Genomic DNA, 14,419 nt, shown 5'->3' with positions numbered 1-14,419 from the left:
AATGTGGAAACCGTAGCCTCTGCCTCAAATTACAACACACCAGATATTAATGCAGCCCACTGCTACTATGATAAGCATACTGACATGGAACCCAATTCATCCGTACATGAAAATAGCTCTCATTACGTGTATATTTTGCCACAGAAACAAACACCAATTGAGGAAGTATAGATATACACACTGTCACAAGTGTCAACTCCATGACGTGACCCCCTGGATGTGGTTTAACGGTGTTTGGCATGCTGTGGAGAGCCCAGAAGACTCTTGCAGCGCCGCTGCACTGCTGTAAATCAATCAGTCGACCTGGAACCGGACCTTCATTTTCAAAGGAGTTGAGACCTGAGAAGGGGGGCGGCAAATGTGCGTGACTCCTGGGTCAGGGAGGAGCTGCTAGGCAGGCGCTTCAGAATCACCTCGGTCGGGGACTCACACTGCAACAAGGATGGTAGGTGCTAATCATGTTCAGCCCTGCCAAGTATCACGCTTCACGCATGACACTAACGCATTTCAGTGTGGTGATCTGCATCACCGCACTGAAATGCATTGTCACGCATTATAGCGCCTCCTCAGCTGCCACGTGGAGCGCTGCTATAATGCTCATATGATGGACTGAGGTGCCTCTCAGTGCCGTGCGCACTGCTCCCAGTAGGCAGAGGCAAAGAGGCTGGCTAAATCTGCTTGCAGCTCTACAAGTACTGACTGCTACAATGTAATTGTATCCAAGTTAGGCATAAGCTGGGGGCCGATTTACGTGGCGCCGAATTTAGACTGATGTCACTACAGTCAGTGTCCAATGGTTGACTCTGACTGACAGTGAGATAAATAGCTACCTTGAGTCAGGGTCCGTCCTCCTGCTGCCACCCCGCGCTTTTCGAAGTTCAATTGCGCAGCTCCTGACCTCGCCGCTCTCACTGCAGGTGGTGGATTTACACCGTCGATGGCTCATTAATCCAATCTGGAATTGGATCCCAACTGCAGCATTCGGCCACAGGCTGACTCACCAGTCAGTATCATCGAGGCAGCACCGGGGGCCAGTTCCAGTGAGAGAGTGGGTGCAGCATGATTAATGGCACAGCGGCAGCCATAATATCTCACACAACCAGGGCCTTCACCCAGCGCACCGGACCTCGCCACACCCAGCCGGGCTCAGCTGCCCAATGAGGATCATGATTTTTCAGTAAGTGCTTGGGAGAGCATGAAATCTTAACTGTAATTTTACATTGCGTCTTAAAAAAACTTCTTTGTGTGTGCTCACATTTCTAGTGCTTTCGGATGTTTATTTCCTGCCTCAGCCCTGGCCCCTAGATATGCTTGCTGTCGTCTGGCAACACTAGCACTCCTGAACACTGCTCTGAGTGCGGGAGAGGCTGAGCAGGTCGTGTTTACGGCAGGCACGCCTCTCATACACGACTAGCAGGGAACTACAAATCCAATCAAAGTAATTGTTTAACAGAAACAAACAATGCAGGTTTCAAGCATCTCTAATTCAGATAAAAAGGTTCCCATTAATGCACAAAACATAAATATGCATCTCAGTGACCAGTTTTTCATTCAGAGGTCCTCAGCAGTCGTGACTGGGGACAGACTGACTTCGATACTGTGCAGCAGGTGAGAGTATGCAGCCTGCTCAACAGACAGAGATATTTCTCTCAAGGACTTCGGCAGATGCACTATTTTTTATTTTTCCCAGTCTAGGTGCGGGACGGTAGTGTAGTAACTTTACTGGAGAAAAGGTAACAGTGATTTCTCAGAGAGGGGTTAAATATCCCTGTTGAAAGCTATTGGCTGTACAGCAGTTTTAAAATTTTCTTAGTTTCTTGTTGCTCAAATGGGTGTCATTTCTAATATTTATATGTTTCCCTTGTCTTTATTACTTGATTTTGTTTGAGAGAAAGTGTCACTCATTGTGGTTGAAATGTCACTCATAATTACACTGAAATTATAAAAATTATAAAAATGTCACACATGGCCATCTGAAACCTAGGCAGCTACGCATGTCACGAGTGAGCCACCCACAGGGAAATCTTCCTTAGACTTCCGTTTCAGGCTGCTGCTGTCCTCACACAGTGGCGGTCAGTCATGGCTCTCCGTGACCCGTCCACTGCACTAACTCCCTCGGCCGGCCCAGATATTTGAGCTGAATGCCCTTGATTATAATGACCTACCGGAGACTGTGGTCGAGCGTCAGGTGCGAGCAACAGAGCTTCCCCATGATTGCGACGGCGTTCCTGTAGAATAAACTCCCCGCTCTTTACAGCCCGCAGGACGTGACATAACCCCGTAGCGCCCTCGATAGTATCTGTTAGGCACCAGCGGTGACGCCAGGAAGGCAGACTCAGCACCGCACGGCGCCGTGGGTCACGGTGATACATTGTTGTAGCAGAGAGCCAGGGGCTACAGGCCATAGCTTAGCTGGGATCACTGCCTCAAGACCACGGAAGCAGCAGGCCGGCACAGGCAGACCCCAGGCAGTGCGTGCAGCCAGCTGACACACGCAGGTTTGCAGCTATCAGTGAATGTGCACCTGAGACTGCCACTATGCATTATGCGCGACAATGCATTTCAGTGCGGTGATGCGGAGCACCACACTGAAATGCGTGAGCGTCACACATGATGCATGATACTTGGCAGGACTGGTATTGGGTATATGGTAGATAGTGGTATTTACCACCGGTGTTTTAAATCTTGACTATTCGTTTCATTTTTACCAGGGTTGTTCATTTTCTATTATTTTCTCTAATGATTAGCAGTAGCGAGACGTCAAGGCTTATCCAGGAGGGGGATAATTTAAAAAGGAGTGGGATTTCGAACTGAAATCCAAAAATGACCTACACAATGAGAAATTTCCTAGTTATCACAAAGGAAAGTTTCAATTCTATTAAGGACGCGGAGGCGAGGATTTTGCTAGTCCTTTCTCCATTTTATTGGACAGCAAGTTAAAAGAAAGAAAACATTAAAACCATGGACTACCCAAACCAACATGGCAGCGGTAGTCATGGTAGCACATCAACCAATAAGAGTCCATTAATCAGCATATAGGGATTCCCAGCCGATAGTCCTTCCTCTTTCTAGGATGCTGCCGCAGGAAAGAAGTCATCTATCCACTAGTCCGCTTTCTGATCGGAGCCTAGGGAAGAGAAACAATATTAATATCTTGTCCAGAACAATGTAGAACGAAGTCAAGTACATTGCAATGGAGTAAACAAAACAATTTGTAGAAATAAGAAGAAAAACATCATAGAACAGTAATCCAATATGTATAACAAGACATATAATAAAAGTTACTTCCCTCAGACGAAGAAAAGATCCTCAGAATCCAGTTTTGGGAGGGAAAGGCTCGATAAAGCCTGGGTGGGAAAATCCTCGCCTCCGCGTCCTTAATAGAATTGAAACTTTCCTTTGTGATAACTAGGAAATTTCTCATTCTATGTCAGGAAGCGGAGGCGAGGATTTTGCTTGTTCAAAGCTTACTCACCCACCAGCGATGCAGCCTCATGGATTGGCTTAAAGTAGAACTTTTTGAAAGTTGAATCCGAAGACCAATCCGCTGCATTCATAATATCCTCCAAGCGTCCACCTATCTGTACAGCCTTGGAAGCCATTGCACCTCTAGTGGAATGAGCCCCAAAGTCAGTGATATTAATTCCAGCTTCGGACATAATCCACCTGACCCATCTGGCAATGGTGGGAGAGGAAACTGCTTTAAAAGGTTTTTTAACCGCAATAAGCAATTGTCTCTCGCCCGAAGGGCGGAATTCAAGAGTAACGTCCTCATAAGTTTTGAGGCAACGAACAACACAGAGCTTTGGTGAATCTGGGAACGCTGGATAGGAAACTGACCTGGTATTACATTTAGTTCTTCTTGAAACTGTAAACGTAACACCTTCCGGGGTAAACACCCTGGCCGAGATATCCAGAGCACGAACATCCGAAGCTCGCTTACAAGAAATCAGGCAGAGAAGAATCGCCAATTTAGCAGAAAGTTCCTTACGCGACAAGTATTGATTATCCTGCCAGGATTTAATGAAATTCAAAACCACATTAACATCCCATAACCCCGAATAACGTGATTCAGGGGGACGCGAAAGTCGAATGCCCTTGAGTAGTTTACAAACCCAAGGATGCTCGCCCACCGGAGAGCCATCCACAAGAGCATGACCAGCAGAAATTGCCGACCTGAAAGAATTAATGGTGCTGTAAGACAATTTCTTTTGGAAAAGATCAGCGAGGAAGTTAATCACGTCAGTGATAGAGGAGCCCATGGGATCCAGGTGTTTTGCCACACACCAACGAACCCATCTGTTCCACGCTGATCTATAACGTTTAGTGGTGTTGGGGGCCCAGACCCCCCGAATGAGGAGCTCAGCGTCTTTCGAAAGTGAGTCGCAAGACCAACGTCCCCTGAAATCCTCCAGGCCATGAGATGTAGATGGCCCTGGAGAACTAGAGGATGCGGGTGACCCAAAGGATCCGTCAGAATGTGATCGAACGACGGTAACCGAAGAGGACTGTCCCAGGACAGCTCCAGGAGAGAAGGAAACCAGCATTGCGCTCTCCAGATTGGAGTGATCAAAATCAGAGATGCTCTCTGTCTGCGGACCTGAGCTGCTACCCTCTGAATGAAAAGGAAAGGAGGAAACGCATAAGCTGGAAACTGGGACCAATCCTTTAGGAAGGCATCCACTGCTTCCGCACCCGGGTCCGGTTTCCAGCTGTAGAAGCGAGGAAGTTGGGCGTTCCATCTGGGCGCAAACAAGTCCAGCACCGGCAGACCCCAAAGATCTGAAATTCTCTGAAATACCGAAAGATCCAGCCTCCAATCGCTGGCATCCCGAAAATTCCTGGATTGCCAATCCGCCACCATGTTTAGATCGCCTGGGAGATACTCCGCCGTGACCGAAATCTGACGAAGAAGGCAGTAGTTCCAGAAGTCCTTCGCAAGATCCGCTAGGACCTTGGAGTGAGTGCCGCCCAAGAGATTGATATACCTGACCGCAGTCGTGTTGTCCATCCGGAGAAGAACACAACACGAGACCTTGGTCGTGGTGAAAGAGCGGATTGCGAAGGAACCCGCGAGGAGTTCCAAGCAATTGATGTGGAGATGAAGTTCCTCCTCCGTCCATCTGCCACCCACCGAGAGGGAGCCGCACCGGGCACCCCAACCCTGGCGACTGGCATCCGACTCGATCACGAGATCTGGACGGGAGCCGAAAATCGCCTTCCCGTTCCACGCATCCATGTGATCCAACCACCAAAGAAGTTCTGACCGGGCTTCCAAATTCAAGGAAATCAGTTCCGAATAAGTGAGACCCTTGCGAAGATGAAACGCTTTTAGTCTCTGGAGAGCCCTGTAATGAAGGGGGCCTGGAAAAATGGCCTGGATCGATGAAGACAGTAAGCCCACAATCCTGGCTAATATACGGAGGGAAATCCGATCCCGACGGAGAACCTTGCGAATCTCCTTTTTGATCTTGGAGATCTTTTGGGAAGGAAGATGAAGCGTTGCATCCGTAGTTATGATCAGAAATCCAAGGAAAGTCATTTCCTGACGAGGAATTAAATCTGACTTCTGGGCATTGATGATGAAACCCAGTGATTGAAGAAGGGAAATTGTAACCTGAAGGTGATGAAGAAGGAGATTTTTGGACTGGTTCATTAAAAGAATGTCGTCCAGGTAAATTATTAGGCGAATCCCCAAGGTACGGAGATGTTCTACCACTGGGCGCAGGAGTTTGGTAAAGCACCAAGGTGCTGAGGAAAGACCAAAGGGGAGCGTACGAAATTCGTAAACCTGATTCCTCCACAGAAACTGGAGGAACCGACAATGAGGAGGAAAGATTGGAACCGAAAGATAAGCATCCTTCAGATCCAAGCGAACCAACCAATCGGTGTGCAACAGAAGGTCTCTCAAAAGATGGATGCCCTCCATCTTGAAATGCCTGTAAATCAGCCATTCGTTGAAGGAGCGGAGATTTATTACCGGTCTGAAACCTTTGTCTTTCTTCTCCACTAAAAAGATATTGCTGAGGAAACCGTTTGGATGAAGAAAAGAGGGGATGATTGCGCCTTTTTGCAACAAAGCCTGAACTTCCAAATCTATAAGCTCCTGCTCTGCGCTTGAAAAAGTTAGAGGGCGAGGACGAGAGAGTTGAACAGGAGAACCGTAAAACTCGATGTGAAACCCCTGAACGGTTTCCAGAACCCAAGAATCTGAAGTTATCGACGACCAGGCCTGGGGAAACAACGCTAATCTTCCCCCCATTTGAACCAGAGAAATGATGCGAAATCTTACCATTAAATCCTCTGGAATTTGACTGGTTGCCACCACGTCCCCTGCCTTGGCCTCTGCCTCCTCTGGAAGGGTAAAAGGAACCCTGACGTCCGTCATTCCAGCCGTTGTTTCTTCTGGCTTGACCTCTATTGGGGCCTTGTTGGAATTGGCGGCCGGAAGAGCGACCCCTGCCTCTGCCGGCCCCGCCAAAAACCTTCTTGGGAAAAAACTTCTTCATAGAAGCTTGTGCTTTGTCTAGGGCAGAAAAAGTAGCAACGAATTTTCCTAACTCCTTAACAAAGGGGTCCCCAAACAAAGCACCCTGCGCAATCGGACCCGCCTCTGATGACGACAACTCTCCCAATTTTGGGTCAATTTTAAGTAACAAGGATCGTCGACGCTCCGCTGAGAGCGCACAATTAGCATTGCCAAGAAGGCACATAGCCCTTTGCGACCAACCAGCAATGTCATCAACCGAAAGAGGCACGCCTGACTCTTTAGAGCGCTGGGCTAATTCAATTATTTTCGTCAGAGGACCAACGACATCCAAAAGTTTATCTTGACAGGCTTTCCAAGACCTATCTATACCCTTCTTAGGGTCCTTGATATACTTGGCAAAGAAAGTGCACAATTTCGGATCAATTTCAGGAGTGCATGCCACCCTGAAGGGAAGAGACGGGCGTGACACTCAGAACGCAGGCGTAAACGTACATCCTGAGGTAAAGGTTGTCGAAGCTTAGCAGCGACATAGTCAGCAGTAGACTGCTCAGGAAACCATTCTGATGACCTGGGTCTAAAAATAGTAGATGGGTCAAACATATCAGGAGGAATAAGATCACCCTCTGAAAAACTAGGAGCACTAGGTTTTGGGCGCCAAGACCTGCTCACATCTGAAAATCCTCTGAGGAAGCGTCCTCATCCTCATCTACATAATCGTCCTCATCATCATCTCCCTCATTGGGAAACCCTTCTTCCGGGTCAAGGTCCTGGGTGGCAAAACCACTAGTCTCTCCGGGTGAGTCATCCCCCCGGTAGGGTGCGCTTCTTAGCGTGCGCGCACTCTTACGAAAGACTTCAGATAATTTGTTGAAGCCCTCCAGGTGCCCCGCGTCACGCTTCCTGGCCGTACGTGATGGAACACAAGGAACACCACTGGGCCCTGCCCCGCTGTCCCCAAAAACACCTGAATCAGTCTTGAACACATGGGCAGACAGCTTATTGACACTGTCCTGCAGAGGTGCCAGAGCCTGAGCTATCGCAGAAGAAAGAAGCCTGTCCACCTCTGCAGGAGGGCGCGGAAGGGGCAGCTGTGGCTGATCATTAGAATTCGCCACCTCAACATTAGAAGGACTGGACTGCATTTTAGCAGAAAAACTGGTACCCATAAAACAAACACCCCAACTATATACAAGGGGAATCCCCTCACACAGGTACCACACAGGCTAACACTTTATATAAAGCCCGAAACTCAAATATACTGACTGAAAATAAATGGCAATTTATTCAAATACCAGTCAGAAATACTAATTCTTGCCGTCAAACACAGCGTCCGTGTGAGGGAAGAGGCAAAAATAAACGAAGCGCAAAGCCTCAGCGCGTTTACACACCAGCGCGAAGAGCGCTGAGGAGAACAGCCGGTCGGCGTCAGAAGCCGACACCAGGACTGCGCACGCGCTTAGGAGAAACGCTCGGGCAAAAGCCTACCGCGTTAAATACACAATCAAACAGCCTACAACAAAGGCGAAGTCAAAGGCTAATCGTAAAATATCAAAACAAAGCTGTCAACAATCAAACTCAAAACTGCCACGACAAAGATCAAGACTGAAGTAAAACGTGACTTATCTTGCCGAGGCAGCAATGGAGAAAGAGGAAGGACTATCGGCTGGGAATCCCTATATGCTGATTAATGGACTCTTATTGGTTGATGTGCTACCATGACTACCGCTGCCATGTTGGTTTGGGTAGTCCATGGTTTTAATGTTTTCTTTCTTTTAACTTGCTGTCCAATAAAATGGAGAAAGGACTAGCAAAATCCTCGCCTCCGCTTCCTGACATAGAATTTATAGGCCGTCCTCTCCCCAACAAATGTTTTCGCATACGTCCAAAACGCAGTGTCCTTAGAAATCTGGTCATGAAAAGGTGGCCACATTATATGCATCGCGTTGAATGGAAGCAACATGATTGTGCGCCACAATATCAGCTCAAGCTCCTGCGTTGCGAAACATTTGTAGTTGCAACTTCATTTCTCTGTTAAATGAAAGCATCATGCAAACTGGCAGTCCTTCCCATTACAAGATGGCTGACGCGTAGACTAGGAAAGTTCGGCGCCCCTATGATATGCTCAAGGCATTTGTATAGTGCATTTGCACTATGTAGAGTACTCTAGCGCGTGTGGCGTCGCTTTTAATAGGGCTGTAGAATTTCAGTCGAGTCTCGGCTTTGTATTAAAAAAACGCACAGAGACGATCTCCAACTTCTTGAATCTCTAACGAACAGCGAAAGAAGCACATCAGAGAACCTTTGTCGAGGCGACAGCTGCCAGGAAAATAAAAATGATTCTTCGTGAAATTACTAATAGGCCACTCGCAGTCCTGTTTTAAAATAATGCGCGACGTAACGAGACTTCTCCACGTGACTGCTTTGTGGTCTTGGAGTATCATGTGACGCGTAGGAGGCTGGTCTTCAGTCACGTGATACAAACAGGAAGCGACTGATGCTACTGGTGGGAAACGAAGCTGTTGAGACCCTCACTGGAATTGCTGTGCCATGGCTCCAGACCCCTGGTAAGGCGACGGGTTGGGACCCCATGGAGTGAAGGGGGAAGTTGGGCTGTCAAAAGCAAGAACGTGCTGGCGTAGGGAATCAGTCACTCGCCATGTAGGGCTTCATCTCCAGTTAACACGGGACTACATCCCCCATAGTGCCTTTACAATACTTCCCTATAGACTATATTGTCAGAGCCACTGGAATTCTGCAGTAGGAAAGAAACAAATTATGCGGCAGGTTTGACTAAATTATGTAACAAGATAATGTAAATGATGCTGCATAATACCGCACACTTTGTGATAGTATTATCTAATAATTTCATCATTTTCTTACATTAAGAATAATAAGGCACAGTTTTATCTCCTCACTATCGGTTGTACACCAAAATACAGCAATTAGCAACAGAAATATAACCATTCAGCCTGTGCACAGCAGCACGTTTTTAGTAACTTTTGCTCTGTTCGAGCTACAAAGCTAACATTTTTTTGTGGTGAAATCTCAGCGAGACCAGGCGTCCTGGATTTGGGAGCACAGTGCTGTTTTTGTCACCAGCTGTCCCGCAGATTTTGGCAAATTTGGGTAATTTCTTGGTTTTCAGAGGGTCGACTGCAAACAGGGGAAGCATCTATGGAACACATTTATGAGTACCAAACCAGGACTAATTAGAAGCTCGTATCAGTAAGCAATTTAACTTAGTGGTAAGATACGGGGTTTAAAAACTGCACTATATTTTCTTAGTGCGTCGTTGTATGGGTTTTTGTGCTGATGACCGCTGTATTTCTATGCCCCCTGGGTTGATGTAAAAGTATAGTCATATTTTTGTGAAATGTCCCGGTTTTTGCTTTACAAAATCTGGTCTCCTGATAAAGTCTGCATATTATGGAACAGACAATGGATTATGTGGCAAATGTAGCAAATTCATAGTTATGTGGAAAATGCAGCAGTCAAAAAAATCAAACAATTTCAGTAGGTTTTATTATTGTAACTAGGAAACACAGCCTTGAAGTTTGGCAGAGCCTGCCCCCAAGAAATGCCAGGTTGCCACATAAGCACCCAAATGTACTTATTTATTTATTTTGGTTAAAGGGGCCATACGCTTCCTTGTCGAAAGACAGCACATTCTGCAATGCTTTTTTTTAAATGTAGGACTGCGATTCTCATAATATTTTTGTGACTATCTCCCCCCCAGCCCCCCCCCCCCGAGTTTCATATAGCGTGAACTTGACCTGAAGGTTTCAGGTATCCGAGCGCTTTACATGAGCAGCAGTTGCATTACACAAGGACTCGATTTACCACAATGAGAAGGGTCACTGAACAGCATGTGCAGGATAAATGCTAATGATACATTTGATAAATGCAGGAGTTCTCACCTCCAGTTAACTTAGGGTAGTGTTGCCACCTCACTATATATCATAGGCAACAAACAAGTGTTTTCTTTCCTGGGCCAGTAACTTACAAATTGCTATCAAGTATCTCAGTCTACTGTTATATATTGGTGTGAGGTATTTGTGTATAAGACAAATGAGTATGCTGACCGGGAGATCAAATACGTGTTGCAAATGGGTTTGAATGTGTGAGTATTCTGCCAGGAGTCGGGTAGCACGTTAAGTAAAGCGCTGAGGTGCATTAACATGTAGATACAAATCGAGCTTTTGTATATATGGAAATTTGTATCCAGACTGTGTATAGTTAAATTAACTTAATATATTTAAACGTATATGTGTGACCATGCATACAGCTGCTGCTTAATTCAAAGGAGTCTAGCCAAGGCTCTGTCAATGAGATTACATTGATTTTATAACACGAAAGGCCAGGTCATGAAACAGCGCATGTGATGATATGGATATGCGTTCCGAAAATGTTCGGCGACATGGACCTACAAATTACAGAACACACTGGACTGTAAAAATTAGAACACTTTTGGACACAGTATGATAGACCAACAATTCTGTATTCTAGAAGACTTTGGGAAATATTGAACTGCATTTCGTAGAATGCTTTGATAAAAATAAATTGCCTCATCATGTAATGCTTTGAAAGGATTCTTAACTAGGGCCTAGAGACCCTTACGGGTGATTGTTCGCGCTTTACAAAAATGTGGATTAACTGCACTTCATGAAATGCTTTGTAGAAATGCGGACTGTTTGTTACAGAATGCTTTGAGTGTAAAATACAGTGCTTCACTCTTTGTTGATATAAACAAGATTACTAGCATACACAACTTCCTGTTGTCCCTCATAGCCCTATATATGTTTCATTAAAACTGCACAAAAATAGGTGGATGGAGCTCTATGATGTAACAAGCAAGGGAAGGGGTAATCTTCCTCTGAAATGTGAGGAGTTCAATATACATGTGTGATCAAGGTCATGTGTTTGTTGCAGGGCGTAAGTGAGAGACGACACAACTTCTGTTGGAAATATACTATAGAGTTTATAAGCTACGTGCAGGAGGTCAGTCAGCTCCTTAGAACTGAAACCTGAGCTCAAACTTACATTGTAACAGGCAGTTTCTTATATACTTTTGAAACCACAAATATGTCATACATTAGCATACCAAATCAAGCGTTTGCTCAAGCACATCGTTATCCTTTATGATTTCAGGAAAAAGCAATAGTTTCTGCAAAAAAAATCTAACCACACATTTACGGAATGTGATTCAAGTGCACATGCTCTTGATACAGTTTCATGCCAGCGCTGCCCTTGAGTGTGTCATGCTTTGAAGCCTGTCAGTGCTCTTCTCCCTATGCGTCTACTGTTCTGTAGCGTAGCCACTTGCTTATCTTGTTCTTTTGTGTCAACTCCTATCTACATATTTTCTCAGAGACGTGTACGTGCCTGTGGTGTACAATGTAACTTTCCATTCAGCTTTGTTTACTAATTATATTTTGCTATTCTACTAAAACTCGTGTCTACTGCTCCCAAACTCCCGCAGTCTGTCACTCCATTTCTGATTTTTATTCCGCTGCTGTAGACCGCTTAGGCCTGTATTTTTCTTTTACCACGTACATTTCTACACATCTTTCTGCTGATGCTTGCATTGATATGAGTAGGCCATCTTCCGTTTCTACAATTTCTGTAACATTTCCCCCTTTAGTTGAAATTCAACTATTTCCTCTCCTTCCCTTTTGCTTGGAGTCATTAAAATGTATACCTTCTCCTCAAAGTCCTGCATTTTATTGACCAATCTAGTGGTAAGCATCTCTCCTAACTTCTGACTAATCCTTTTACAGCCTCCTATCACTATCTGGAATACATAAAGCATCAATAACACTACTTCAGTAATGGGCAACAAAGCCTTAAATAGTCCTGATATGCAGGATGGTATCCAATTAAACCATCCAGAAAATCATTTGTTGGGAGCACCTCCCTCACCCACCATCTTCTTTTACAAGTAATGCTGAGTTGGTATGGCCTCTGTTAGTGTTCCGTTATCTGAATCATTGGCTGGAATGTACGTTCAGCAAGCAGTTTGAATCTTGGCACATACTCACCCTCCATGGCCGTCATTAAGTAGAACACATATCTGGTGCATAAGCATTGCTCTCATAGCTCGCAATTCTTCTTTGACTGCGTTAAGCCCATCCTCAGTGGCATTGATGGCTTTCATCAGTTTCCTACAGGTGATTTGCAGCCAACGTGAAGTCGCTTTTGCTCGAAAAAATGGAAGGATGTTGCCAAAAAAAGAGCTGTGCATCATTAAACTAGAAAAACCAAAACAGAGCACCAATATTGCCAACTTATTCTAATCGGGCCTGTATTTGCCTTACGACTAACTGAACCAAACAGTAAGTCACTGGACCAATTTTTCAATCCTGAATAAATCAATTATTTTAATTCAATTTTTAACAACACATTTCGAAAAATGTATATGCTTAAGAACATTGCTTACTTCACTCCACACTTACTCACACACGCCAGTTTCGGCATACACTCCAATCATTCAACCATTCATACAAGCCATAGAAAAACATAGAACAAATTTACATCAGTTATTACCACACATTATTTACAAACATCATTTTAAAAAACACAGCATTGGGAAACTTTTTGATTTTCGGCCGTTTTAAGTTTCAGAATAATACTCCTAACGCTGTCTATAACAAGGTCTACGCGTTTCGACCTCCCTATGTTGAGGGGAGATCTCATCAGGACCACGTAGCTGTGAATGGAAAAACAGGCACGTGTCAGTCTACTAGAAGACCACCCCTGTATCACTGACCAGAAATTGATGTTGTTTCCTACTGTGACTGTTCCATTGCCCCTGAAACATATCAAGAAAAAAATGGATTTTCTACCTGCTCGTAGAGTTCAAGGTGTTTCTATCCAAGTTTATCTAGATATGTTCTCATCCCTCACTGCCTGATACTTCTGTTGTGGGCTATTGTTCCTCTGGTCTTCCTTCCATAAAGAAAGGGCAATACACCCCAATGAAGCACCATGGAGCCAGTGACCATGAACGTATACTGATCAATTTACTCATAAGTATGGCCTTACTTGACAATCATGAGAGAGGGGTGTGGCAGAGTAATTCAGAAAAGTGTAGGTCAGGATATCCCTAAAAATCCCTGTTGCAATATTTTAGCTCTCCAAGTTTCATCCTTGTACCTCATAATTTCTGTCTTGGTCAATGCGTCTAAATTCACTACTAGCGCTTTGCAGTCTGTTCGGACGTTCATTGCATCTGCTAACTCTCATCTTGCGTGGTGTTTGCTAGGAATGTTCCCTGTTTTACCTGCAGTGGTTGCATCTGCACTCGTATTCTGCAAAGGAAAAGGTGTGATAACAACGTGATAATATTCGGAGACTCCTCTTTGGATAGTGCAACCTCTCTGAGTCGCTGTCATGTGGGATCAAGGGACAAACAAAGCAAGACTCATTAGAAGTCTGCGTACCTATATCTCTCATATGTTGGTACCACATACCATCTAATAAGCCAGCATGAACACTATGGGCTATATTTCTCTGCTCGGGTACTGCTCTTTGCAAGCACGTGATATTCTGACATAGTGCCATACATGAGGTAAAATACCATTCAATGTAGTCGCCAGCATAAGAAGACAAAAAGAAAAACAAAACAGCTATACATAACTGTCCACTAGCAGAGTCAACAAAATACTCCACTCGTGCTTTGAAGGAAGACATTGTTAGTCCTGTGTCTCTCTTTCCCCTTCTTGTTCCCCTTCTGTCTGTGGATGTTTCTGAGGCAAGGCAGATCAAGTCGAATTTCTGTCACATGGATCTATGTTTTCTGCCATTCACTTTTACTGCATTGGGGGTGCTTATTGTCATTGAGAAGGGGGCGCCACATTTTTTGTTGTGCCACTTGTGCACAAAATTACGGACGTAGACTTGTTGGCTAATGGGTATCAGCCTGGCCGGCTG

General features: G+C 45.1%; 1 protein-coding gene and 1 pseudogene across 2 annotated transcripts in view; one reads left to right on the top strand and one right to left on the bottom strand.

Moving 5' to 3' along the window:
- Positions 1–2,910: 2,910 nt before the first annotated feature.
- LOC144770284 (uncharacterized) lies at positions 2,911–7,160 on the bottom strand (annotated as a pseudogene). Its single transcript, XR_013598859.1, has 2 exons — positions 6,293–7,160; positions 2,911–3,127 (listed from the first exon to the last, which is right to left on the bottom strand). The product of XR_013598859.1 is annotated as an uncharacterized LOC144770284 (transcript).
- Positions 7,161–8,641: 1,481 nt separating this feature from the next.
- Positions 8,642–14,419, top strand: part of STX8 (syntaxin 8) — a 1,335,619-nt gene continuing 1,329,841 nt past the window's right edge. Inside the window, exon 1 of the mRNA XM_078654681.1 lies at positions 8,642–9,054. Within this exon, the coding sequence (XP_078510807.1) occupies positions 9,038–9,054 (17 nt within the window). The 5' untranslated portion in view covers positions 8,642–9,037. The remainder of the gene's footprint in view (positions 9,055–14,419) is intronic.

The sequence above is a fragment of the Lissotriton helveticus genome, chromosome 7 (assembly GCF_964261635.1).
Source record: "Lissotriton helveticus chromosome 7, aLisHel1.1, whole genome shotgun sequence".
In the NCBI taxonomy this organism is placed as follows: domain Eukaryota; kingdom Metazoa; phylum Chordata; class Amphibia; order Caudata; family Salamandridae; genus Lissotriton; species Lissotriton helveticus.
The sequence above is the reverse complement of the archived record's forward strand: the minus strand, read 5'-3'. Positions and strand labels throughout refer to the sequence as shown.